Source organism: Podarcis gaigeae, assembly GCF_964106915.1.
Source record: "Podarcis gaigeae genome assembly, chromosome: 3".
Taxonomy (NCBI): Eukaryota; Metazoa; Chordata; class Lepidosauria; order Squamata; family Lacertidae; genus Podarcis; species Podarcis gaigeae.
The window spans coordinates 104,810,973-104,837,172 of record NC_139680.1 but is presented as its reverse complement, the minus strand read 5'-3'; the positions used below and the strand labels follow the sequence as shown (position 1 = coordinate 104,837,172).

The following is a 26,200-nucleotide window of genomic DNA, read 5'->3' as shown; positions in this document are numbered from 1 at the left end:
CGGGGGGCGAAAGTCTTTGCTCCCCTCTGCCTGCCTTCAAAAGCTGTCCGGGACAGCGGAGAAACACGCTGTGTTTCTCCGCTCTCCCGGGAAGGCAGGCAGGGGGGAGCAAAGACTTTCACCCCCTGCCCGCCTTCAGCAAAGTCTTTGCTCCCCCCCGCCTGCCTTCAAAAGCCATCCGGGATAGCGGGAAGCGCTTCCCTGCTATCCCGGACTGCTTTTAAAATGCTGGCGGTGGGGAGCAAAGCCTTTCGGCCCCCGCCGGCCTTCCTGGACCTCTTCTGAAGGCCGGAGGGGGGGGGAAGGCTTTGCTCCCCACCGCCAGCATTTAAAAGAGGTCCCCGGAGATTTTCCTATGGGCTTTCTTCTTGCGAAGCAAGCCCATAGGGAAATTCGTCTTGCAAAGTGCCTCAAAAAACGGAAAACCCTTTCGTCTTGCGGGTTTTTCGTCTTGCGAGGCATTCGTCTTGCGGGGCACCACTGTATTTGCTTTCCTATCCACCCCCCACCCCGGTTTCTCTTTTGTTCTGTTCTGTTCCAACAAGCCCGCAGAATTGTGACGGCAGTTTTTTTGTGGGGGTGGCTCGTGGTTGAATGCCTTACTTACAGAGCATCATTAAATCGCACTCTGCAAAGGACCTAACGTGGGGAGAGTCACTGCTGCTTTCATTTCCTGCTGGCAGGCCGTTGGTTGGTCCTTGGCCCTGATCCAGCAACCAGCCTTGTCTTACGCTCTTGTGAAGGGAGAGGGGCCTCACTCTCTCCTGCAGCAGACCTGAAGCTTCTAAAACAGGGGTTCCCAAACTAAGGCCCGCAGGCTGGATAAGGACCGAGGGACTCGTTTATCCGGCCCACAGCGACCCCTGCCGCCCGCTGCCACCACCCACTCTTACCGGCACTGCACTGCACGGCTGCCCACTTCCGGGTTGGAGGAGCACCGGAAATAGCTTGTGCGCATGCATACACGTTATTTGCGCATGTGTATGGAAGTGAGAGCTGGACCATAAAGAAGGCTGATCACCAAAGAATTGATGCTTTTGAATTCTGGTGCTGGAGGGGACTCTGGAGAGTCCCATGGACTGCAAGAAGATCAAACCTCTCCATTCTGAAGCAAATCAGCCCTGAGTGCTCACTGGAGGGACAGATCCTGAAGCTGAGGCTACAATACTTTGGCCATCTCATGAGAAGAGAAGACTCCCTGGAAAAGACCCTGATTTTGGGAAAGATGGAGGGCACAAGGAGAAGGGGACGACAGGACGAGATGGTTGGACAGGGTTCCCGAAGCTACCAGCATGAGTTTGACCAAACTGTGGGAGGCAGTGGAAGACAGGAGTGCCTGGAGTGCTCTGGTCCATGGGGTCACGAAGAGTCGGACACAACTAAACGACTAAACAACAACAACAACAAGCGTTATTTCTGGTGCACATCGAGGTCGGAGGAGGCCCATGCACATTAGAGAGCCAGTGTGGTGTAGTGGTTAAGAGCGATAGACTCGTAATCTGGGGAACCACGTTCGCATCTCCGCTCCTCCACATGCAGCTGCTGGGTGACCTTGGGCCAGTCACACTTCTCTGAAGTCTCTCAGCCCCACTCACCTCACAGAGTGTTTGTTGTGGGGGAGGAAGGGAAAGGAGAATGTTAGCCGCTTTGAGACTCCTAAAGGGGAGTGAAAGGCGGGATATCAAATCCAAACTCTTCTTCTTCTAAGCTGTTTCTGGTGCTCCTCCAACCCGGAGGTGTGCCGGAAATAGTGTGTGTGCATGCGTATGGGCACATGCTCCCCCGCCCTCAGGCACCACAATCGGTGCCTGAGGCACGGTAAGTTTGCTGACCTCTGTTCTCATATGTATGGCTGTGAAGACATGGCGCTTCTGAGCCAAACTGGACATGGGCCTTGGTAAATATCACAATCCCCAACCCACGTTTGCTGAGATAATGTGGCAACAGAGGGGAGGATTAGGAGCACCAGACACACGGTATTCAACTAAGTTTTACTCAGATTGGGTGCATTGAAGTTAACAGGCCGACCTTAGGGTCTGAGCGGTTTCCTGCTGGTCCCATGCTTTTATGCATGGCTCTGAGTGGTTTTGCCTTTCCCCTGCTGCTTCATCCTGGAAAAACCTGGTTTTTTAAGTGCTAAATCGGAGCAATGGTCAATCTGGAGAAAACCTGATTGCCGTTTGATTCAGTGGCAAACAGTGGGTTTTCCCAGGAGGCAAGAGGTGGGGCAAGCAAGCGGAAGTGTGGCTCATTCATTTACATGGGTCTACTCTGAGTAAAAAATTGCAAACTGCCAACCCTCATATATTTCCTAGAATATATTTCCTAGAATACGAGCTGTGTTTGCCTTATTTTAAAGGCAGCCTTTATTATTTGTAGTTATTAATCATTTAACTGTAAATTAATATTGGGTGTGCTGTCTGTGCTTATATATTTTAAATTATACTAAGCTCTGTTTAAATACAGTTACAGATAGGTAGCCGTGTTGGTCTGCCATAGTCAAAACAAAAAAAAATTCCTTCCAGTAGCACCTTAAAGACCAACTAAGTTAGTTCTTGGTATGAGCTTTCGTGTGCATGCACACTTCTTCAGATACACTGAAACAGTGTATCTGTTTCAGTGTATCTGAAGAAGTGTGCATGCACACGAAAGCTCATACCAAGAACTAACTTAGTTGGTCTTTAAGGTGCTACTGGAAGGAATTTTTTTTGTTCTGTTTAAATACGTGAGAGTTTTAAAAGAACTAACACCTGAAACAGGATCTTTTCACTAAATTATAATTATATTGCTAAATTCAGCAGAGGCTTGTTCTTAAAGAATCTACAGGGAATCCAGGAAAATTAGAGACCTGTCCCAGATGAACTTGTGCAAAGCATTATTAAACATTTAGAGGCCATTCACACAAAACAAATCACATGTTTTAGGGACTGAAGCCTTTCAGGCAACAGGTGGAGGTTACGTGTTTGTATAAAAAATATTGTTAGGGAAAATAGCACAATAGAGAGAAAGCTAGGCCAAAGCCCTGTCTGCTTTATGATCTTTTTCCCATTAACAGGGAGCTTTTGTTGTGAGGGAATAACAAACTCTTTGCAATCCTCAAGGTGCAGTTTGAAATAGTAAAATCCCAATAATGTTGATCCATATGAATTATGTTACTGTGCAGATTGGCCTTCAAGAGAAGAAAAAGCCTTGCCAAATAAAAATCAGCATGGCTTGTACAAAGGTAAGTTTTGCCTCCATCAGCTGTATCCGCCCATCTTCCTCCTCCGCAGGGCCATCTATCACCAACTGTGGGAAGGATCCCAGGAGAGTGAGGGAGCAGATAAAGAAAGAATCTGGGGCTGCTGCAGATGGGCTACTGCCTTTCCCCGCATAGTCAACAGCTGCCCTGTGGGACAGATGCCAGGAAGGTGAGATAGGCAGGTGAAGATCATAGAATCAGAAAAGTGTAGAGTTGGAAGGGACCTTGAGGGTCATCTGGTCCAACTCCCTGCAATGCCAGAATCTCAGCTAAAGTATCCATGACAGATGGCCATCCAACCTCTGCTTAATAACCTCCAAGGAAGGAGAGTCCACCACCTTCGGAGGGAGTCTGTTCCACTGTTGGAACAGCTCTTACCGTCAGAAAACCCTTCCTGATGCTTGGGTGGACCCTCCTTTCTTCCAACTTGAACAGATGACATCAAGTGCCTCTATCGGTTCCAAATGGGCAGTTGCATCCACTCACGGGGCCATCCCACCAAGCCGTGGGAAGGATCCCAACAACTTTTCAGTGTTGATCATCTTTACAATGGACACTCGGGTTGCAAACATGATCCATGCGGGATGCAGGTTTGCAACCCGCAGTGTCTGCAACCCACAGCGACGCATCTGTGCACGTGCGGGTTGCGATTCAATGCTTCGGTGCATGCGCAAAGCGTGACTGCCGAAACTTGGAAGTAACCCATTCTGGTACTTCTGGGTTTCGGCGATCCGCAACCCGAAAAAACACAACCTGAAGTGTCTGTAACCTGAGGTATGACTATATTGTGTTTTCTAAGAATCTGCATGTAGGCAGACAAGACGGAAAAACAGGGCAGCTTAAAAAAAGTTTCCGTCACCCTTCTTTGCCTGATCATTTAAGCAAAGCTCTAATTAGCATGGTGGCGATAAGAATTAAGATCTTACTTTCGATTTAGGAAATTCCGTTGGGGTAATTTTTAATATCACAGGCTAAGCACAGAAGTAGAAACTGAAGCTGCTGTGAGCTTCCTCCGGACTACTCCCTGCATGTGTGGATGCTATCAGATGCAGAACAGCAAGTGGAATAGTTATTTTAAAATGGAGTAGACTTCCAATACCCCCCCCCCCCAATTCTCACCTGCAGATGTGGGCAATACGCACAGATGGCACTTGCAATGCATATGCATGTGAGCTTTTGAATCTTATGTGCCATATTTTAAAAGCAGGCTTTATCATAAATAGTTGATGTAAACATAATATAGAATTGTTTATGCTGCATGTCTTTCTATATTAGAGAGTTCTTTTAAATCTGAAAATGCTTTCTGACATTTAACTCTGGGATATAAGCACGCATGCAAAGCCCTTGTAATGCACATGCGCGCAAGTGACAACGCCCTCCTCTTTACACAAGGGTAATTTAGATTGTAGTCAGCTATCCTTCAAGAATCCAGCCCGCTCTCTTCTTCCTGCGCCAAGTCTTCCTGCACGCTCTTTCTGAAGCCGAGCTAATTATCTTTCCTGGATGAGCCTTATCTAATTCAGAGCTGATGTCATTATGAAAACAACCATTTAATAACTCCAGCCACATCAAGTAAACGAACAGCGGGAGGCTGCGGCGAGTCCAGTCAAGGAGAGGAGGCAACCTGCTGCCCCGTCTGCTCTAATGAACGCAATTAGTCTGCAATGGCAGAGAAGGAACTGCCAGGGCTTCTGCTGAAGATAAAAAAGCACACTCTCTTCTCTGTAATCTTGCACACAGCTAGGTAAACAAACTGCTTATGCAGCCCTGCAAATCCGCACAAGATTAAGCTCTTATGCACAGATGAGTCAGGTCCCTTTCGCCGGGCTGGGTTTTAATGTGGTCCCTAAAGTACTGATCCATGTGAGATTTGTTTGTAGGGCTAGTTTGCGCAACCATTGAACTGAGTGACGAACGGGCCGAGCGAGTGAATCGCGGCTGCTTACCTTGCAATGCTTTTCAAGCTGTGGACTTGTTTGTTGACTTTGCACATCGCCCTTAAATATTACAAAGCAATTTGACAAAATTAAAGCCACGATGAAGACACGGCAATTAATAAAGCAGTCAGATAAACGAGCAGCATTACAAAGGGGTCAGAGAGGTGTTAAAATCCCAACAGGTGTTAAAGAGGGAATGCAAAGTTTGCCTTGGCAGTTACATTGATTACAACCCATTGGCTCCAGCTGTGGAACTTGCAAGATCTTTGAAACTATGGACTGGAAATCCCTATACAGCACTGTTTTGAATGATCAAAGCAGCTCATACACATTTCTGCATTGCAGGGGGCTGGGATAGATGACCCTTGGGGTCCCTCCCAACTCTATAATTCTATGATTCTGTGATTACCATCACACACACACACCCTGTTTCTGTGCTGATTCCATCATCAACCAATCTCACCCTTCCTTAGACTCCCACCGCTGCAAGCAACAGGGATTAATTGTTAGTCATGTGGGGAACCATCCGCCATCAAATCCTAAGTCAAGACATAGGGGTCAGCAAACTTTCAGCAGGGGGCCGGTCCACTGTCCCTCAGACCTTGTGGGGGGGCGGACTATATTTTTTGGGGAAAAACTGAACGAATTCCTATGCCCCACAAATAACCCAGAGATGCAAGTAAACGAACAGCGGGAGGCTGCGGCAAGTCCAGTCAAGGAGAGGAGGCAACCTGCCTAGACAGGCATTCCCAGGAATATTGCCTCCCCGCCACCCCCGAGCTTCCAACATCGAACAGCAAGCTGGAGCACCTATGTGCAAGCTGGAATGCTTCATGGGTTGGTGCCCCCACCTGCCATTCCAAATAGCGAGATGGTGCACTATTGTGTAAGCCACATAGGGATATAGCAACCTGCCTTACACAGAGTCGGGCCACCAGGCCATCAAGCTCCATATGGTGTACACTGACCGGCTGAAGTTCCCCCAGTGTTCCCCTACCCTACATGCAGATGGCGAGGCCTGAACCTGGGACCTTGTTTAGCATGGGCTCTAACACTGAGCTATGTCCCTTCCCCACACAAGATGTGCTTGAAAATGCAGACAAAAGGAGAAGCACTAGAGCAGGGGTCAGCCACCTTTTTCAGCAGGGGGCCAGGCCACCATCCCTCAGACCATGTGGTGGGCCAGACTATATTTTTTTTTGGGGGGGGGGAATGAACGAATTCCTATGCCCCACAAATAATCCTGAGATGCATTTTAAATAAAAGGACACATTCTACTCATGTAAAAACACCAGGCAGGCCCCACAAATAACCCAGAGATGCATTTTAAATAAAAGGACACATTCTACTCATGTAAAAACATGCTGATTCCCGGACCATCCGCGGGCCAGATTTAGAAGGCGATTGGGCCAGATCTGGGCCCCGGGCCTTAGTTTGCCTACCCATGGTCTAGAGCACCTCACTCAGCCAGCTTTGGGAAGGCAGCATGAGGGCTGGGGTTGGGGGCATCAAATTTTGGCCTCAATCCCCCCCCCTCAGTGCAAGACAGTGTGCAGCCCGCGGGTTCTCTTGCGGCCCACTTGGTATGAAAAGTTGGACCACCCTGATCTAGAGGGATGGCAAGGAGATGAAAGGAGAGGACAGCCTCCTTCTGCAGAGATGCTGCCTTACAAGCCAGAAAACTCCTACATTTCTGCATTTGATTTGGGAAATGCAGCCAGTCAGTTTTCAGATGGCAGAGAGCAGCAACTAGTTACTACTGCAGAGAAAGCTTTTCATTTTTTTTGCAGCTCTCTGTTACCAGCAGCTTTTTCTGATCTCGCTTCTCTAGGGAGAGCAACCTAGTAGAAGAAAACGAGCTACAAAACAACGCTGGGAGGAATGAAAAAATAATGCCGTGCAACTTTCAAAAATGATACTCGCTGTCTTGAAAGCCCTGTACAATTAATAAGCAAACAACAGCAGGAGCTGGAGCAATTGGCTGAGGCTCAGTAGAAATCCTCAGATAGCAACGAGTGCATTATATTATCTGAAATAAGGACTCATCAGTGGCATGACTATGAAATTCACGACAGGGAAAAAGATAAGATGGTTCCCGGAGGAGCTGGTGGAAAGGCTTTAAAGCGGGGCAATTTGAATACAAAATCAACCAAAGAGCACAAACATTCGAAGTGCTTGTTTAGAAGTCAAGCACTCAGTCGCTGATCTGTTTTGCTGTTGAAAGCAGAACATCTACAGCTGCCAAAACCACACCCAGCTCCCTTGGACGGCTGCTGGCAGGGCTGCCTCCCCTGTTTCTTACGATTTGGCAGCCAGCAAGTTCAGCAAAGGACTGGCAATACCCTATTTTGCAAAATGTAACCATTCTCCCTTTTCACCCTGTTCCCACACTCTTCCTACTCTTAAAAAAAAGCTAATTCTATTCCAGGCAGCATCAGCAGATGCATAGTGTCCTGATCGATGTTAGTAATAGTCCCATACTTTTTCTGCTTGGGTCAAGCCACACCTGAAATATTGTGTCCCGTTCTGGGTGCCACAATTTAAGAAGCATCTAGGGGGTTTTGTGGGCTGCAAGCTTAACATGAGGCAACAGTGTGATGCAGCAGCAAAAAAAGGCTAAAGCTATTCTAGGCTGCATCAACAGAAGTAACAGTGTCCAGATCGAGGGAAGTAATAGTACCACTCTATTCTGCCTTGGGGACGCAGGTGGCGCTGTGGGTTAAAGCCTCAGCGCCTAGGACTTGCCGATCGAAAGGTTGGCGGTTCGAATCCCTGCGGCGGGGTGCGCTCCCACTGCTCGGTCCCAGCGCCTGCCAACCTAGCAGTTCAAAAGCACCTCCGGGTGCAAGTAGATAAATAGGGACGGCTTACCAGCGGGAAGGTAAACGGCGTTTCCGTGTGCGGCTCTGGCTCGCCAGATGCAGCGATGTCACGCTGGCCACGTGACCTGGAAGTGTCTCCGGACAGCGCTGGCCCCCGGCCTCTTGAGTGAGATGGGCGCACAACCCCAGAGTCTGTCAAGACTGGCCCGTACAGGCAGGGGTACCTTTACCTTTACCTTTTATTCTGCCTTGGGCTGACCACATTTGGAATGGTTGAAGGAACTGGATATGTTTAGCCTGGGAATGAGGAGACTGAGAGGAGACACGATAGCCATCTTCTATGTTTCCTTCCGGGAAACATATTCTAGTGGTGGGTGGGGTCAGAAGGAAAGCTGGGCAAAGCAATGGATGTGACTCTTTCCTTCATATAGTAGGCTACATCTTCTTAATCACATCAAAATCAGAGGATTTGTGTACACACACATACACCTCCACCCAGGCAGGAAGGAGCTACTACAGTCGTACGCTGGATCTCAAATGCCTTGGCTCCTGAACCGTCGAAACCTGAAAGTGAGGGTTTTGGTTTGCGAATGATTTTCGGAAGCCGAACATCTGGTGTGGCTTCCGATTGGCTGGAGCTTCCTGCAGCCAATCGGAAGCCACGCTTTGGTTTCCAAACGTTTTGGAAGTCGGACGGACTTCCAGAACAGATTCCATTCAACTTCCGAGGTACGACTGTATTATAACTCAAAGACATATCCCAGACAGAGAAAAGCCCTTGAGGAGAGGGCTGGCACGGGGTATGGCCTAGGGAAAGTACTGAGGGCCAGATAACCAAGCATTGAGGGCCACATTCAGCCTCTGTAGGTCAGAGGTTCCCCACTCATGCAATAGCTCCTGGTGCTCTAGCTGAGGTGGTCTCTGCCCCCCTCAACGGCCACATAAGGGTTTATGCAGCTAGATATGTCTTGTGCATCAAAAACATCTGTGTAAGAAGCACATAGAGTGAAATAGGTTGTGTGCGTGTGCGCGCGCAGTTGGACCTATGGGATTTAATAAGGAGGTAGGTAGTTTTTCTAAAAAGGAATAGATGAGAAAATCTAGAAAATCTTATCCAAACAGCAAATTATGAGACGTAATTACTTGACTAGTCAAAGGCACTTATTGACCCATATTGAACGCCACTTCAACCGAATATGCAAGTAGACAATCACTACATAACAGGGCAAAACAAACAGAAGATTACAGAGATGAGCTTCCTCTTACATTTTGTTTCAAGGCAAGAGGTAGTGGGGGACTCAGCTTCATAGCTATGCTTTCTGGGAGAAGAAAGTTTAATGATCCCTTCCTAGGAATAATGGGGGGGACGGGACATCCCTTTAAACTCCCATTCTTTTCAAGGCATCTCTGTCTTTTCCATTTCCCCAAATTTATTTCCTTTTTTCTCTGTTATCTTCATTTGTGCCTCTGTCTTTCTCTAATAATTCTTATTTTTCCTTCCCCCTTTTATGTCCCCCCCCCCCTTAGTTTCAAAAGGTTTGGCGTTGGGGCAGTTTTATTTTTACATAAACCACTTTCTGAGGTTTACCTTTGGTACCTTGGTGGAAAGGCGGTAAATAAGTGCAAAAATTAAATAAATATAATAAAAAGCAATACATAAATACAAATAAATATATAACAAATAAGAGTCCATTGATGCATTTAAAATTCTAAAGAAGTCTATTCGAAGGAAAGGAATGTAGAATGTATTACAAACTAAGCACTTGATTAACATGTTCAAAAACTTTCCTAACACCCAATATCTTTCTCTAAGAATATGTCTGTGGACCCCTCCAGACTTTCGTTGGGGCGAAGGAGCTACGGGTACATTTAGCAACATATAATTTACGCAATAATAGTGCATTAGTGGTAGATTTATACAGCACTGTCCTCACATTTTTTTCTGCTTTATCCGTTTCCCACCAATGCTTCCCCAACGCGGCCGCATTTATTGCTGTCCTGAGGGGCATTCTTGCACTACAGTGCAACAAAAGCAAGTCAATATTCACTCACCCACCTGGAACATGTTGTGATATAAAGAGGATCTCAGCAGGAAACTAGAGGTCATGCACTGATAGCAAAAGTGGGGTATCTGCCCCAAAACCTTTGCACATGCAAACAGTATTGTAAGATGGATCGTGTATAATTGCCTGGATAAAATCATGACCACAAATTATCATGAATGCACAATAAAATAGACTTCTATAGGGGCCCTTTGCTATAGCACCTTTGCTGTTTCTTAGGCTGTTACCCTCTTCTTACCTTTAATATATAGGCCCTGTTCAGCCAGGGCGGCTATTCCAGCACAGGTGTAATAATTACTTGCAGCTATAACATCTATTAACAAGTTGGGCTGCAGCGTTCTACACAAACTGCGATTTCTGGGGTGCGTTTCAACAATCCAAATGTAAAGTAAGCTATCAACAGATCAGTACGATCCCCACTTTCCTACAAAGAGGCACAGCTGGTCTGCCATCTGAGGCAGGATTTCATGGACACCACAGAAATGAACTGTACACCTTGCATGGGGGGGGCGGGCGGGGGAGGGGAAACAAGCCCAAAGATCCTTTGGATCATCTCTTACTTTCCATGACCAATCATTCTTTCCCTTTGGTCTTATGGGCCCAGGCGGCAATCCAGGCCACAGTTAATTGTGTTTAAGCCCCGTTGGTTTCAAAGGGATTTAAGCAAACAGCACTGTGGACTGGGTCACAGCCCAGATTTTCAAAGCTTTCAAAGATACTGTATTTAAAAACCGCTCTTTTGGCATCCAGATGAGTTGCAGATTTCTCAACATCACAACAGCTCCCAATTTAGCTGTGCATGACAGTGCTTTCGTAAGAAAACTCTTCACCCAATGTTTGTATGGTTCTACCTGCACAGTAAACCAGTGTGTTAAGATCAGTAATGGAGCGGTCTCTTGTTCAGAGGTGGGAGGAAAGTTTAATAAAATAGGCCTGGTTGCCAAACTCTACTACTTCAAGCAGAAAATTATCCATTGTAGGGCTGACCTCCTTCCTAGTTTTCTACAAATCTATTGGCCTGTGGTATCTTCACTCATGTCCCAGGACCAGCTACTAATTGACAATGCCTTTGGTTGGGCAAATCCCAAGTCCTGTGGAGAACCCATCAAGCTGACTGTGCGGAATTCATGCTGTATTCCGAGGAAGGTCAGAAGTTGAAGTAGTGTAAAAATCAATTGTTTTATTTCAGTTATCATGGGAAGCTATCATGAAGTAGAAGATCTGCCTCCCTCTCCAACTCATCTACTGAGTGACTAACAGTTAGTGGTTACAAGAAAATACAGAGGAGTGGGGTTGCTTCCAGATGGCCTGTTTTTGTTTTAATTGGCTAGATGCAGTATCTATCTATCTTTATTTATTTACATACATATACATTACATATTCAAATACTGTAGGCATTACAGTGGTACCTCGGGTTAAGAACTTAATTCGTTCCGGAGGTCCGTTCTTAACCTGAAACTGTTCTTAACCTGAGGTACCACTTTAGCTAATGGGGCCTCCTGCCGCGGCCATGCGATTTCTGTTCTCATCCTGAGGTAAAGTTCTTAACCCGAGGTACTATTTCTGGGTTAGCAGATGTGAACTGAAGCATCTGTAACCTGAAGTGTCTGTAACCCGAGGTACCACTGTATAAATAAAACACATCATGTACTCTTCAACTTTAACATTACAAATTATATACTCACATTAGTCAAGTATTTATACACCTTTCCCTTTCCCCATATTCCCTTGTGACCCCCCCCCCCCATGTATGGCATCTTTAATTCTACTTTCTAATATTACTATTGCGTTTATATTTATTATTGAGCGTATTCAAAATTCCTTCTTTCATTTCATAAATCTTATCTTTATGAAATTAATCTCTGATGGCTTGTTTTATTGTACATTCATCCTGATTTGTTCGCACAAAGTTTGTGAGGAGGCTAGATGGTGCTGGGTGCTTATTCTGATTTGCTTGCTGGGCCATTGTACACCACTACATCAAGCAACTGTTCCATACTTTCCAATGCTTTTGTGGAAGAAGTGAGTGTCTTGTGCAGCAACTCAACTTTAATTGTGCAACCTGACTGAATCCCACTGGGAAATAGCATCGGTCTGGAAGCATCCCGGGTAAGGACTCTGGGAAAATCGAGGCCACCTGGCGAGGCTTGCTTCGGATATCAACACGCTTGTTCATCTGATGCAGTCCATCTAATTCTTCATCTTTCCAATCTACCCATTGAAAACATTTCATAGGCAATCTGAGGTATCCACAAATCCTTTTCACTGGGACAAAAGTTATGGCAGCTGATAAAAAGCTGCCCTTCTCTTCTTAAAACATGTGGGAAAGCTGCAAAAATGATATCTAAGCGGTGGTGTTATAGCATCAGATATTTCGGCAGAATAAATGAGAAGAGCTCAACGAATTAATGCCAACTGTGCCTTGCCAGAATCTGCTGCCCTATGCCTTACGGTTGGAGGGAGAGACTTGTGCAAGCCCTTCTATGGCATCGGCAGATAGCATCCCTATAAATGCTTCCACGCAAACGACTCTGCAGGAATTCTTTGATCAGCTGCACCAGGGTCAGCAATTCACTAATATACCCAGCTTGCCTCCAAACTCTCGAGACAGAATATTGGAAGGCTATGCTGTTGCACAATGAAAGCACATTAATAGACAGGGACTCCCCCCTACTCACACGCTGCTACCCACTTCAAAAGCTCTCAGTCAAATCCTCTCCTCCCACCCAGGAAGAGATGATTTCTTGTTTTGGATGCCTTTGATGTCAGTGTGGGGTTGCTAGCCAGAAAATACAGAGCGGGTTTCGAAGGCGTGGAGGTGGGGGGATTCGCAAACTACACCTCGCCTCGCCATCCTTCCTAAAGCAAAGGACACAGCTAGGACCTCAGCACAAAGAGATGATTCCAAACCCTGAGCTTGCTTCTGAGGTTGCAATGCATTTGCAGGGGAGAAGCAGCGTCACAACCCTTCGCCCAACCACTTGTTTCCATCTGCAGCCCCTTCAACCCAAGAACAAAGCCCTGGTCAGTTTGCACACCTGTGGGCACAATATCATTGTGCCTCCTGCTGGCCCTGGCCCCTCGGTCCATGCCTTCACCCCAAATTTTGAAGACAGCCTGCAGGATTAATTGGATTCGCCACCCCACAAAGAAACAGCTGCACAGACTGGTACGTAAAAAAAACACCGCCGAAGAGCCCTGCTTGATCCTATCTAGCGCAGCCTCCTATTCTCACTGCGACCAGCCATACACCAACAGGTTTCAAAATACCTTTAACAAGGGAGAATTCTTGCATTTACTCTTTCGCAAAGACATGTTGCAGGTGCAGCTTACTCGGCTGCAGCAGTAAAGTTATTTGGAGCAGTGCTTTACAAGGGAGTACAAATAATAATAATAATAATAATAATAATAATAATAATAATAAATTTTATTTATACCCCACCCTCCCTGGCCAGAGCCAGGCTGAGGGCGGCTAACACCAGTAAAATTACAGTAAAAACATACGAGAAAAAAAGCCAATTTAAAATACAGGTTAAAATGAAATTTAAAATGCAGCCTCATTTTAAAAGTAGCCCATAGATCAAAACCATAAGGGGAGGGAAACATAAGGGTCAGACTGAGTCCAAACCAAAGGCCAGGCGGAACAGTTCTGTATTGCAGGCCCTGCGGAAAGATGTCAAGTCCCGCAGGGCCCTAGTCTCTTGTGACAGAGCGTTCCACCAAGTCGGGGCCAGTACTGAAAAGGCCCCGGCCCTAGTTGAGACCAATCAATCCAATGTAAAAATGATCCCTTGACAAACATGTTTTGAAATGTGTTGGGAGCAATCTGCTTCTTTCTAAGTGGGGTCAGTGGGAGGTTGTGACCATTACAGCTGTGTTTTTTATCTCTCATAATTGTGTACTGTTGGATTGTCCATAACCTCTCGTCAACTGATACAACAAATAGACAAGACTCATCAAGCTTCTACCATGGTGCAGATCAAAGGATCGTGGTGTAAGATAATGTATCTCAGAAGGGTTAAGGAAAAGCCTAAGGGTTGTAATCTGTGCTAATCCTGCTGAGAATAGACCCACTGAAATGAATGAACAGGACTAATTTAGGTCCATTAATTTCAATCTACCTAATGCTTAGAAACACTCACGCCTCAAGCCTTCAAGAGATGCCACCACATACTTTATAGAGCAATTACTGCCCCATAGAACCTGAAGTTTACATTGCCCCACCTCTTATTTGCATAGTTCAGCCTCCATACCATTTTCTAGTCCCAGTAGCGTATGATAAAGAGACTGAATCCAGGAACCATTTTATGCATAATAGCGGAATATGTGTGATTCTTTTTTCTCTGATGTTGTGATATACCTGTCAGCTTTTGCAGAATCCGTGGAGATTTGATTTTGCAAAATGTATACAGTGGTACCTCTGGTTGCAAACAGGATCCATTCCGGAGCCCCCATTCGCAACCTGTCGCAACCACGTCTGTGGGTCATGATTTGCTGCTTCTGCGCATGTGCGTGACATCATTTTGAGAGCATGCGCGAGCAGCAAAAGCCAGAAATAACCCTTTCCGGTATTTCCGGGTCACCGCAGGACGCAACCTGAAAACGCTCCACCTGAAGCAAACGCAACACGAAGTATGACTGTAGTTCTTTTGCTGTCCGTTAGCATCGCAATGCCGTAAGAGTTAAAACACTCAGTTAACAATGCAATCCTGCATTCCACTTTTGGGTTTCAGTGCAATTTCAGTCCAAACCCTTGAAATTCTGGAACATCAGGACATCCAGAAAGTGGTTCTTCCTTCCATGCCCCACACTGCTTTCTTGTAAATTTGGGGTAGCAATTACAACAGAAGTCCACGCAGGACTTCTGGACAGGATCACACTTCAAAACGACCTTGACAGATTAGAGAACTGGGCCAAAACAAACAAGATGCATTTTAACAGGGAGAAATGTAAAGTATTGCACTTGGGCAAAAAAAATGAGAGGCACAAATACAAGATGGGTGACACCTGGCTTGAGAGCAGTACATGTGAAAAGGATGTAGGAGTCTTGGTTGACCACAAACTTGACATGAGCCAACAGTGTGACGCGGCAGCTAAAAAAGCCAATGCAATTCTGGGCTGCATCAATAGGAGTATAGCATCTAGATCAAGGGAAGTAATAGTGCCCCTGTATTCTGCTCTGGTCAGACCTCACCTGGAGTACTGTGTCCAGTTCTGGGCACCACAGTTCAAGAAGGACACTGACAAACTGGAACGTGTCTAGAGGAGGGCAACCAAAATGGTCAAAGGCCTGGAAACGATGCCTTATGAGGAACGGCTAAGGGAGCTGGGCATGTTTAGCCTGGAGAAGAGGAGGTTAAGGGGTGATATGATAGCCATGTTCAAATATATAAAAGGATGTCACATAGAGGAGGGAGAAAGGTTGTTTTCTGCTGCTCCAGAGAAGTGGACATGGAGCAATGGATCCAAACTACAAGAAAGAAGATTCCACCTAAGCATTAGGAAGAACATCCTGACAGTAAGAGCTGTTCGACAATGGAATTTGCTGCCAAGGAGTGTGGTGGAGTCTCCTTCTTTGGAGGTCTTTAAGCAGAGGCTTGACAACCATATGTCAAGAGTGCTCTGATGGTGTTTCCTGCTTGGCAGGGGGTTGGACTCGATGGCCCTTGTGGTCTCTTCCAACTCTATGATTCTATGATTCTATGATTCTAGGAGGAGGAGACATTACATAAGAAAACCCCAAACAGCGCGCTGCTGACTACATATAAATGTTAACAAAGGACTTGTGTAGCTCTGCGGATGTCAGGTCCTAAGAAGCAAAAACACATTCCTCTCCTCTCTCTTCCTTGTTGGCGGATGGTTCACAATTTATATTTTTAGAGATCTACAGTTACATTATTGACACAAAACAAACTGTTAAGTGTGGTTACAGGCAGTCGAGTTTTATTTTATTTTGGTCCAAAAGGAGACACATAAACCTGAGTTGTGGCTCCAGAAAACAAGAATTACTCTTAATGAACTGTCAAGGAAATTCTGGCTGATATACAATTTGGCAGGCGCTGCAACCCGTACTATAACTGCCTGGGACTGTGGCAACACGACACTGGGAAGCTGTTTTACTAGATGAGTAATGAAGTGCTGAGTGAAGAGTTGGGAGTAATTATTTTGTCAATGTGTATGCGTAATGCACACATACATATGTAAGATACACACACACACACATACACACACGAGTGTGTGAGCAGCCAGAGTTGCACTACTCCAGATGTAGAGATGCAGCTGTGATATGCTTGGCAATAACTCACCACTGGGTGTGTGCCTGCAAAGATGGATTCAAAGCACTTTTGCACTTTGAGGTCTGAATCTGCCCAGTTCCTGGTCATAAATCAGGAAAGGGCTGCACTATCCAACCTGTCAGTGGCACACAAAGGAACCACTCTGGCGGTGGAATACAGATGCTTGGGCCAAAAGGCTCTTCACTCGCACCAAGTCCACACCGCGAGTTAGCGCACTTCTGCCTGGTTTGCTCACATCCATGGCATTGCTCACATCCAGTTTTATGCGAGTGCGCATCATTTTCCGTTCTTGCAGTTCCAGTACAGTAATGATGCTCCATTTTACAAGTGCATCCTGCATCCACAGGTTTTGGACCGTCCTGAGTCACACAGTCTGCCAGTGTGTGTTTTCACTGATCCTCTTAATTACAATTCTTCCTTAAAATACTTCCTTAAAATTGGGAGGGAGGGCGGAATATAAAATGAAATAAATAAATAAAATAGCTGTGCACCTGCAAAGCAGCCAACGGGAAGCTAAGTGCTTCAGCTTATACATTTCATGTATAATGTCTCAGGTCTGTCACTTAGAATCTCAGTGCTGAACTAGACACTATGTTCACCACACGGCTTAGAATCCCTATGGCAAATTTCCCAGCTTTGAGGCACATCATCTACTACAGGGTTCCCTACCACCACCAAAAAATGGTGATCTGTGGACCACCAGTGGTCCTCAAGCTTCATTCAGGTGGTTCGCAGCATGTCCACATTAAATCTACATACTGGTTTTAAATTGCATTTTTATTGTTTTTCTTCTTTCAAAAAAATGTGTCTCTAGAAGGCAGAAAACGCACTTTCCTGCTGTGTGTGTATACACCCATTCTCCCAGCGAAATCAGTGGGCCTTCCTTCAAGTAAATGGGTTTGGGATTGTGCTGTAATCCTCTCTTCCCTTCCCTGAGAGTAAGGGCTCACCCAGGCTTCCTTTTCCGCCACACTTAACAGGCACATTTGAAGGCCTGTGTCCAAGGAGGCTTTTTTGTCCCAACATTTCCCCCGGGAAAAGCAGCTATTTACCAAAGAAAGAAAGAAAGAAAGAAAGAAAGAAAGAAAGAAAGAAAGAAAAAACTGCTTAGGCAAAGACATGGAAAGTACAGACCTGTGCCTGGAAACCTTGGCATAATAATAATAATAATAATAATAATAATAATAATAATAATAATAATGCCGCCCATCTTACTGGATGCCAACCTATCAGAGATGCCTATGCAAAATAAAATTATCCACCTGGGTGATTTTAACGGAAGAGTTGGGCAAGATTTCAATCTGTGGCCTGGGACTATTAGGAAAGAAGGAACTGGAAACAGCAACCAGAACGGAATATTTCTTTTGACTATATGTGCAGCGCACAACTTTGTTATTACCAACACTGTCTTTCGACAAAAAAATTAATTTAAAACATTGTGGAGGCACCCTTAGACTACGTATTTGTATGAGCTGAAAATCGCCTCTTTACCAGAGCTATGACGAATGCCAACGACTGCTGGACAGACCACTGATTAATACGTTCCACGATGGCTGTCGAGATTATACCTCAATGCAGGCTTCAAGGAAGGAAACCAAGGCACAAAATGAACACTCAAGCCCTTCAAGAGTCTATTAAGCAGGATTGCTTCCAAACAACTCTTAAGGACCATCTGCTTTTGGAGTTCCCTGATAACATTGAGGAACACTGAACCAAGCTACAAACATCCATTATGGCACCCTGTGAACAAACTATTGAATAACAAACCAAGAAACACCAGGGCTGGTTTGATGAGAATGATAGTGAGATTGAATGCATTAATGACAAGAAAAGGAAGGCCTTTCAGATCTGGCAAAGAGATAGAAACTGTGCCACTAATTAAAAAAACCCTATGCCAACGCTAAGGCTGAGGTTCAAAGAAGAACCAGAGAAGTAAAAAAAACACCTTGTGGATAAAAGGAAATGCTCAAGAGATCTGCCTGGTTCCCTGTAACCACACCTTTCACAATGCAGGAACCACTAGAAGGCCCTCAGAGCTGGACCTCAGTGTCCGGGCAGAACGATGGGGATGGAGACGCTCCTTCAGTGTGAAGGGCCAAAGCTGTTTAGGGCTTGAAAGGTCAGCACCAACACTTTGAATTTTGCTCGGAAAACATACTGTGTCTGGATGAGCCTGACTGAATGAATTGGGACTTAGGTCTTTCTAGAAATGCACTGGATTGGTCTGCATGACACTGAAGCTCTTTGAGCATGCCTTTTCGGTATCCCATACTGCTGCTCCCTGTATTCCTGTTATCAATAGATCCACTGCTGTCGGGGGGGGGGGGTTCTTTTCTTTCTTCCCGAAAGGATAACGGTTCCCACCGGCTGGAGAAACGAAATAAAAGCATTATAAAAAAATTAAAATGCCCAAAGTGTCTAGCTTGGCTTGCGAAGGTGTGGCTGTAATCGTGCATCTATATTCCTAGCAGCTTCTAACAGGTGTCCCATTAGCTGTGCCTGAGCTTCTGTTAGCAAAGCTGAACTGGAACCAGTGCCAAAAAAACTCCTGAAAGGAAACACACCCTGTCTGGTAGCTCGCCTCCACACAGTAGGTGACGGTGAAGAAGGCTCAGCTGCAGAGGCAGGCAGGCAGCCCACACAGTGGTTAAAGCGTGAGTGTGTGTATTAGGCAGGACTTCAAAACAGAGGAAGGTGCTGCTAGGAAGTCTAGGCTAGGACCTTCCTGTGTGATGTGTTAGCTTTCCGAGCTGAGGATGCTTTACCTCTGGGATAACAGGCACACATGGGATCCCCCCCCCCCATGCCCCACACTTTGAATTGGTACAGTCCACATAGTCTGCATTGCATCCTATTTCCCTCAATATATAAATTGCTTCTAAAGGGGGAGATGGCATGAGCAGACAACAGGAGTATTTGCTGTTTGCTGCCATGGTTTGGCACCTCACGCTGAGGATTTTCTTCTTAAAAGCAGCGTTTAAGAAGAATTGATGAAAACCAATAAAGAGTATTGAAATTGATGAAAACCAATAAAGATTATTGAAAGCAGAACCGCCCAAAGTCTCTCAGCATGAAAATAAAGCAGGAGACTAAAAGATCTGAAAGGGAAGGGAAGTCATTGCCTGGTAGGGAAATGACATCAGAATTGGGCCCCAGACAGGCCTCACCTGGGCAGAGCATTCAAAAGTCAGGGAGCCACAATCTACAAGGCCCTGTCTATCTCACTTCCAAAGACGGTGATGGTGGGTCTTTGTTTGCACAAGCAGAAAAAAGGTCTCTGATGACGATCTTAACTCACATGCAGAGTCATGCAGGAAAAAGAGGTCCTTCAGATACCTGAGCGTCAAACTGTTCTGCATTTTTTAAAAAACGATTCCTATAATTGATCATTTATTTGAGGTCACAACCACGGAGATTCATTGTATACAGAGATTCCATTGCTTCTAAATCTCCACTGGCTTTGCCACTTTTGTTATGGAGAAAAATATTTACAAACTCTTGCTACAGCAATAAAGGCCGAAATTTATTTTGATGGATTATTCAGTCTTGGTGCAGAGATTTTTAATCTACTACACAGCACAACTTCCAACTTGCAGGGGCGTTGGTCTTCGTGATAGAAAAGTAACATTAACAGCGGATTCCCATGCCAATTGCCATAAATGTCCCAAAAGTTCCACCACTCTGCAACATGGTTTTGCCAATACCACCCTCTCATGCCAAACCTGAGACGAGAAAATATGTCGAACAGTGTACCTGCTGCCATACCAACAGCAAAGCTCATCATGGAGCCCATTTTCACTCTGTCAAAGCAACTAGGTTGGGATTGGCCATGTGGTCCCATTGTCACAGGCATCTCGACCGCTCTGTGCTTCGTTAAACCCGAGTTTCCCCAACTGTTTTGCATTTTAAAAGGTGGTGAGTTGCCTGATGCAACCCTCCCAAAATCTGTTGAGCGAGGGACCGCAGCAGCAGCAAGAGTTCCCGTGCGCCATTTTGGAACCCATAAGTTTTGGTGTTTTTTTTTTAAGCCTTTTGAACATTTGTTTCTAGACTTTGGGCTCACTGACTTCTTCAGGCTCTGGAGAGGGTGTCCTCACAAGCCAGCTCTCTCTTGCCAGCTCTCTCTTGCCATTTCCAGGTTTGAACTGATCGATTTCCTGGCGCCGCGCATATATGTGGGTGCAGGCGAATGAATCATATGTAAAAACAAAATAAAAAAATTCCTTCCAGTAGCACCTTAAAGACCAACTAAGTTAGTTCTAGGTATGAGCTTTCGTGTGTATCTGAAGAAGTGTGCATGCACACGAAAGTTCATACCTAGAACTAACTTAGTTGTATCTGAAGAAGTGTGCATGCACACGAAAGTTCATACCTAGAACTAACTTAGTTGGTCTTTAAGGTGCTACTGGAAGGAATTTTTTTATTTTGTTTTGACTATGGCAGACCAACACGGCTACCTATCTGTAACTCAATCATATGTAAGTGGTGGATGCTTGTACAGTGGTACCTCAGGTTAAGTACTTAATTCATTCCGGAGGTCCGTACTTAACCTGAAACTGTTCTTAACCTGAAGCACCACTTTAGCTAATGGGGCCTCCCGCTGCTGCCGCGCCGCCGGAGCATGATTTCTGTTCTCACCCTGAAGCAAAGTTCTTAACCCAAGGTAATATTTCTGGGTTAGCGGAGTCTGTAACCAGAAGCGTATGTAACCTGAAGCATATGTAACCCAAGGTACCACTGTACTTCATTTATTTTTGTAACGAGTGTCAAAGTAGGTTAAGCAGAGCAGTAGATATCTGGACCAAAGTATACCCAGGGAGTGGGAAAACTGAGCAGGGATTTGCATCTGTATGGATGTTCCATGCAGAGAAAGCCATCCCACTGCTAGCCTCTGGCCTGGCAATTCTCTGCCCTCCTGTTGTGCTAGGAAAGAATATCACTGTTCGCATGAACATCTTATTTATTATTCGTATGAACATCTTATTTATCATATGAATAAACACATATGAGGACAACGTTTGTGAAACCCCAAACCACCACCTTTTAAAAATACAGGGGACCTTGGAATTTCAGAAACAACACACACCAGATTGAGGTTTCTCTCTCTCTTTTTTAAAAGAATAAACAAAACATTTTTCTTCTTCACATGTTCTTTCAGCATCAGCTTCGCAAAAAAATCCCTTTACTCTTGAAGATCTGAGAAGACTGCAGGCCGGGTGTGTGGTGAGGGGGAAGGAAAGGATGTTATCATAAAGAAGAGCTGAGTGATTCATCTCTTCTAGATTCTGATCCTATATTCCTGATATCAATCTGCTCTACAAAGAAATACCATTTAATGGAACAAATCACACCCTAGACCATTCGTTGAAGGACCAATGCTACAGGTGTATTTGGTCTCTGGGCAACTCCAAGACTCCAGCGGTCTCTATTTATGGGAGAGATTTCCAACAGTCTGGTTCCTGTCCCTGGTAAATTCTTGACCCTATTTTGGGAAATTTTGGGGGTGCCTTTGTAAAACACTTTTAGTGTGACTTGTTAGAATTGCCATTCTTAAGGAATCCACCCCTTTTTTTGGGTCTCTAGATACAGTGGTACCTCAGGTTAAGTACTTAATTCGTTCCGGAGGTCTGTTCTTAACATGAAACTGTTCTTAACCTGAAGCACCACTTTAGCCTGCTGCTGCTATGTCGCCGGAGAACAATTTCTGTTCTCATCCTGAAGCAAAGTTCTTAACCCGAGGTACTATTTCTGGGTTAGTGGAGTCTGTAACCTGAAGCATCTGTAACCTGAAGCGTCTGTAACCCAAGGTACCACTTTATCCTTCTCTCCAGGAAAGTGGGAAATGGAATATCCACCATCATTCTGGCTTTGAGATCTAACCTAGGCAGAGGGGGATGCCAATGTTCCTGCTCCCTCAGAGGAAAGATAGGGTTCCAACCTCCAGATAGCAAAAATTCTGACACCTCAACCTGGATGTATCTGAGCATATACAAAGTGCCACTTTGCCAAACAGAACCAAGCACTTTTAAGCATGTACAGCACATATTTGGCCAAGAAGCTGCAGTCTTAAAATACGCAAGTGCACAGAGCTTCTCTTCTAAACATGAAAGGGTACATTAATTTCTTTCATGTCAATGCATCTTAGAGAAAGCAGAGAAGTGACACACATGAGCTCACGTCGTACATGAGGACAACTGGGCTTTACATTCTCCAGTTCCAGCAACTGGGGAATGGGGGGGGGGGGGCGGAACGGGACTCTTGCTTGAGTCAGCAAAATCCTGCTGGTGAGAAAAATGTGAATCAGCTCTGGGTGCGCTACCTGCTTTCTCTGTTTCATGAGGCCACTGGGGGTGTCAACCTCCACACCACGACCGCTCACTGTGCTCACTGTTCTCATATAAATGCCTCAAAAGGAGCGGGGAAGAGTACAGTTGTACCTCGGTTATCAAACGGAATCCGTTCCAGAAGTCCATTCAACTTCTGAAAACGTTCGAAAACCAAGGCACGGCTTCCGATTGGCTGCAGGAACTTCCTGCACTCAATTGGAAGCCGCGGAAGCCACATCAGACGTTTGGCTTCCAAAAAAAGTTTGCAAACCGGAACACTTACTTCAGGGTTTGCGACATCCGGGAGCCAAAAAGTTCGGGTCACAAGGCGTTCAAAAACCAAGTTATGACTGTATTCCCATAGCCAAGTGGGGAGCAGAGGAGGAGCTGCCCCCCAATCAAATAAATACAGTGGTGCCTCGCAAGACGAAATTAATCCGTTCCGCGAGTCTCTTCGTCTTGCGGTTTTTTCGTCTTGCAAAGCACGGCTATTAGCGGCTTAGCAGCTATTAGCGGCTTAGCAGCTATTAACGGCTTAGCGGCTTTAAGAAAAAGGAAACAAACTCGCAAGAACTCGCAAGACGTTTCGTCTTGCGAAGCAAGCCCATAGGGAAATTAGTCTTGCGGAACGACTCAAAAAACGGAAAACTCTTTCGTCTTGCGCATTTTTCGTCTTCGGAGGCATTCGTCTTGCAAGGTACCACTGTAAATAAAAACACTTAACTAACTGAGATTCTGCCACCCCCTATGAATCCTGCCCCCCCCCCAAATGCTGGCTATGCCCATGATGTTCCATAAGGCAATTAAAAGACACTGAAGGTAAAACAAGTCACACATTCTTGGGCCTTTCACCTTTGTGTGCTTGTTTGTTTACTTATTTGTGCCACATTTCTTAGCAGTGTACAGGCGTGCGGATAAAATTAGCACAACACAGAAATACAATGTAAAAACCAACGAATGAACGTAATGAAATACAACAGAAAATATGAACCCGAAATGCTAAAAGCAGGAAGTGCTTCACCCAGTGCTGAAAAAAAACCTGTAATGTTGACAACCAGGTGGGCATCCCTTATATAGAGGGTGTTACAAAGTCAGGGGGCCAACACAAAAAAGGATCTCTCTTTCGCAGAAGGCACAGCATACTTCTACTACAGAGGGTACTTGGAACAAGGCCTTTCCTGAAGGCATAGGTCTTCAGGTATTTTGATGGCAAGCCACCTAAGACTTTAAAAAGATAAGCACCAGCACTTTAAACTGGGCTCAGAAGTCCATAGGCTGCCAAAACAAATCTTTCAAAACCTTGAGATTCCATCCCTATGAACAAGATAATGTTTGGGAAAATGCAGAGGCAACAAATTGTGGAAACTGTTCTTGGCTATCCACAAGACACGTACTATCCTAGCCACTTACTGTATACAACTAGGAGGTGGCGGGAACTGTGTTCCTCCAGATGTTGGACTTCAACTCCCATCATTTCCAGCACAGCCCAGCCAATGGTCAGGAATGATGGGAGCTGTAGTCCAGCAACAACCAGAGAGCCACAGACTCCCCGTTTCTGCTGTACAAACTCCTGTTTAGCCAAACACCACCTTATAGTCTTCGCTCACTTACTGCCAAACAGTTACCAATAAGCACCATTTAAATCAGCAAAACAGAAGACAAAATGACTAGAGGTTTCTTTAAAAAGAAAGAAAGCAACTCCTGCCAACTGAATCATGAAATGACAGCTCTGTAACTTCCAAAAACACAGCTCCCGCTCCCAAATTTTTACGTGAGTTGATGCAAGGTCTCCCGGTACCAACTGTTCAAGGACGTAGCCCTGATAATGCGCTGTGACCTCATTCTATTATATTAGCACACAGCTGAAACTGTACCATTAGTAACAAGATCAGCCATTTCCTTGGGAGCAATTAGCCCAGGTTCATTGTTGATTGACATGCCATCTGTGTGTGTGTGGGTTGTTGTTTTTTTCCAAACGAGGAAAAGCAACTCCAAGCCCCCCCCCCCCCTTGACGTTACTGCACTAATATGCACCCTCCTGCACTTGGTGATATTTTTAGCCATGCAGAAGTACCTCTTTTGAAATAGCTGCTGTTTCCCAGGCAGTGAGGAGAGAACCGCTTGTTCTGAGTGAAAGCTTGTGGTTTGGAGACATGGCATGATGCAAGACAAGGCAACGGGACCTGTGTGCATCATCAGGAAGACCTGAAAACCAGAAAAGGGAAAATAAATAAATGTGGTGGGCAAAGCGTTTGCTTGCAGATTCAAACTTCGTTAATCTGGACCACATTGATTAAGTACCCACGACTCTGGGTTCATGAGCAGGGCATCGAACAAGACAAAACTCAAGAGCTGGCTAAGGGCCAGTTCAGGCATTAAATAACAACAAACCCAAGTGTGTAACTCAGTGTAATAACCAGGTATTATTATTATTATTATTATTATTATTATTATTTGTATTGTACATCCGTAGATCTCAGGGCGGATCACAACATAAAATTACAATATAAAAAACACAAAAATACATAACAAAAACATGACAAACCACATTTTGAAATTTTGTACTAATTTGTCTTCTTTCTTGTTATAGTGCTTTAGACACAGTTTAGCTATGGAAATGGGTCTAAAATGGGTCTAAAATATTTTAAATAAATTAGATCTATATGGTGTACACTCAAGAATGAACCATAACCAATCACAGTATGATACTTAGATTTCCAAACACCTCTTTTCACATCTACATTTTACATTTTTAGGTAGAGTCCGTCGAGAAGCCCCTGAGGGCAGAACTACGAATCATTATGATTAGTGGGGGAGGCCAGAGCTCAGAATCTGAGCACATGCATTTTATGCAGAAGACTGCAAGATCAGACCTTGGTATCTCCAGATTAAAAGAATCGGGTACGGGACTTATGTTCACATGCGGTGGAGGTGTAAATATGTACATTTTTTTGGGTAAACAGTGTTTCAGGAGATAACAGAAATCACTGGGTTAAAGCTGACCGTAAGTCCAGAGGTAGCATAATTATCAATTTATGATGGGGTGGAAGGTTCGCAGGCTATGAAGGACTTGCTCACAAATTTATTGACGGATGCACGAATTATGATAGCTAGGAAGTGGAAGAGGCAAGCAGAAAATAAAGTGGAAGAATGGTATAAAGTGGTGTGGGATATAGCTATTAATGATAAATTAACATGTGCTATTAAGGTAAGACGGGGAATGTGCAGGAGAAATGATTCTGAGGAGATATGGAAGGTGTTTGTAGAATTTGTACTGTTAAAATGGAAAGGGGTCAAACCATCGCAAGAAGTGTTGAAATTTTGGGAGGTTTGGGAGGTAGTTACAATAGAATTGTCCCGGGGGTGGAGTGCACACTTTATTATTATTATTATTATTATTATTATTATTATTATTATTATTATTATAAAATATTTTAAATAAATGAATGACTGAGTCAGCTAGCAGGTGATGAGGAAAGGCTCTCTGCCAGAGACCCTGGTCATCCACTGCTAGT

General features: G+C 45.0%; 1 protein-coding gene and 1 pseudogene across 16 annotated transcripts in view; both read right to left on the bottom strand.

Annotated features, from left to right (window-relative positions):
* LOC310842037 (uncharacterized protein) overlaps nucleotides 1-26,200 on the bottom strand; it is a 292,099-nt gene that overhangs the window by 93,125 nt on the left and 172,774 nt on the right. For 14 of the 15 annotated variants that reach the window (XR_014562784.1, XR_014562785.1, XR_014562786.1 and 11 more), the window contains one exon: nucleotides 24,760-24,890. Coding sequence is in view for 9 of the 15 variants with exons in the window: in XM_083733904.1 (XP_083590030.1) it covers nucleotides 24,760-24,890 (131 nt within the window). In the remaining 6 variants the exon portion in view is untranslated. Of the gene's footprint in view, nucleotides 1-17,848; nucleotides 18,727-24,759; nucleotides 24,891-26,200 lie in introns of those variants that run through there. The other variant, XM_083733896.1, reaches the window with a different exon arrangement.
* On the bottom strand, nucleotides 19,733-20,216 carry LOC310842050 (reactive oxygen species modulator 1 pseudogene; annotated as a pseudogene). Its single transcript has one exon. The product of its transcript is annotated as a reactive oxygen species modulator 1 pseudogene (transcript).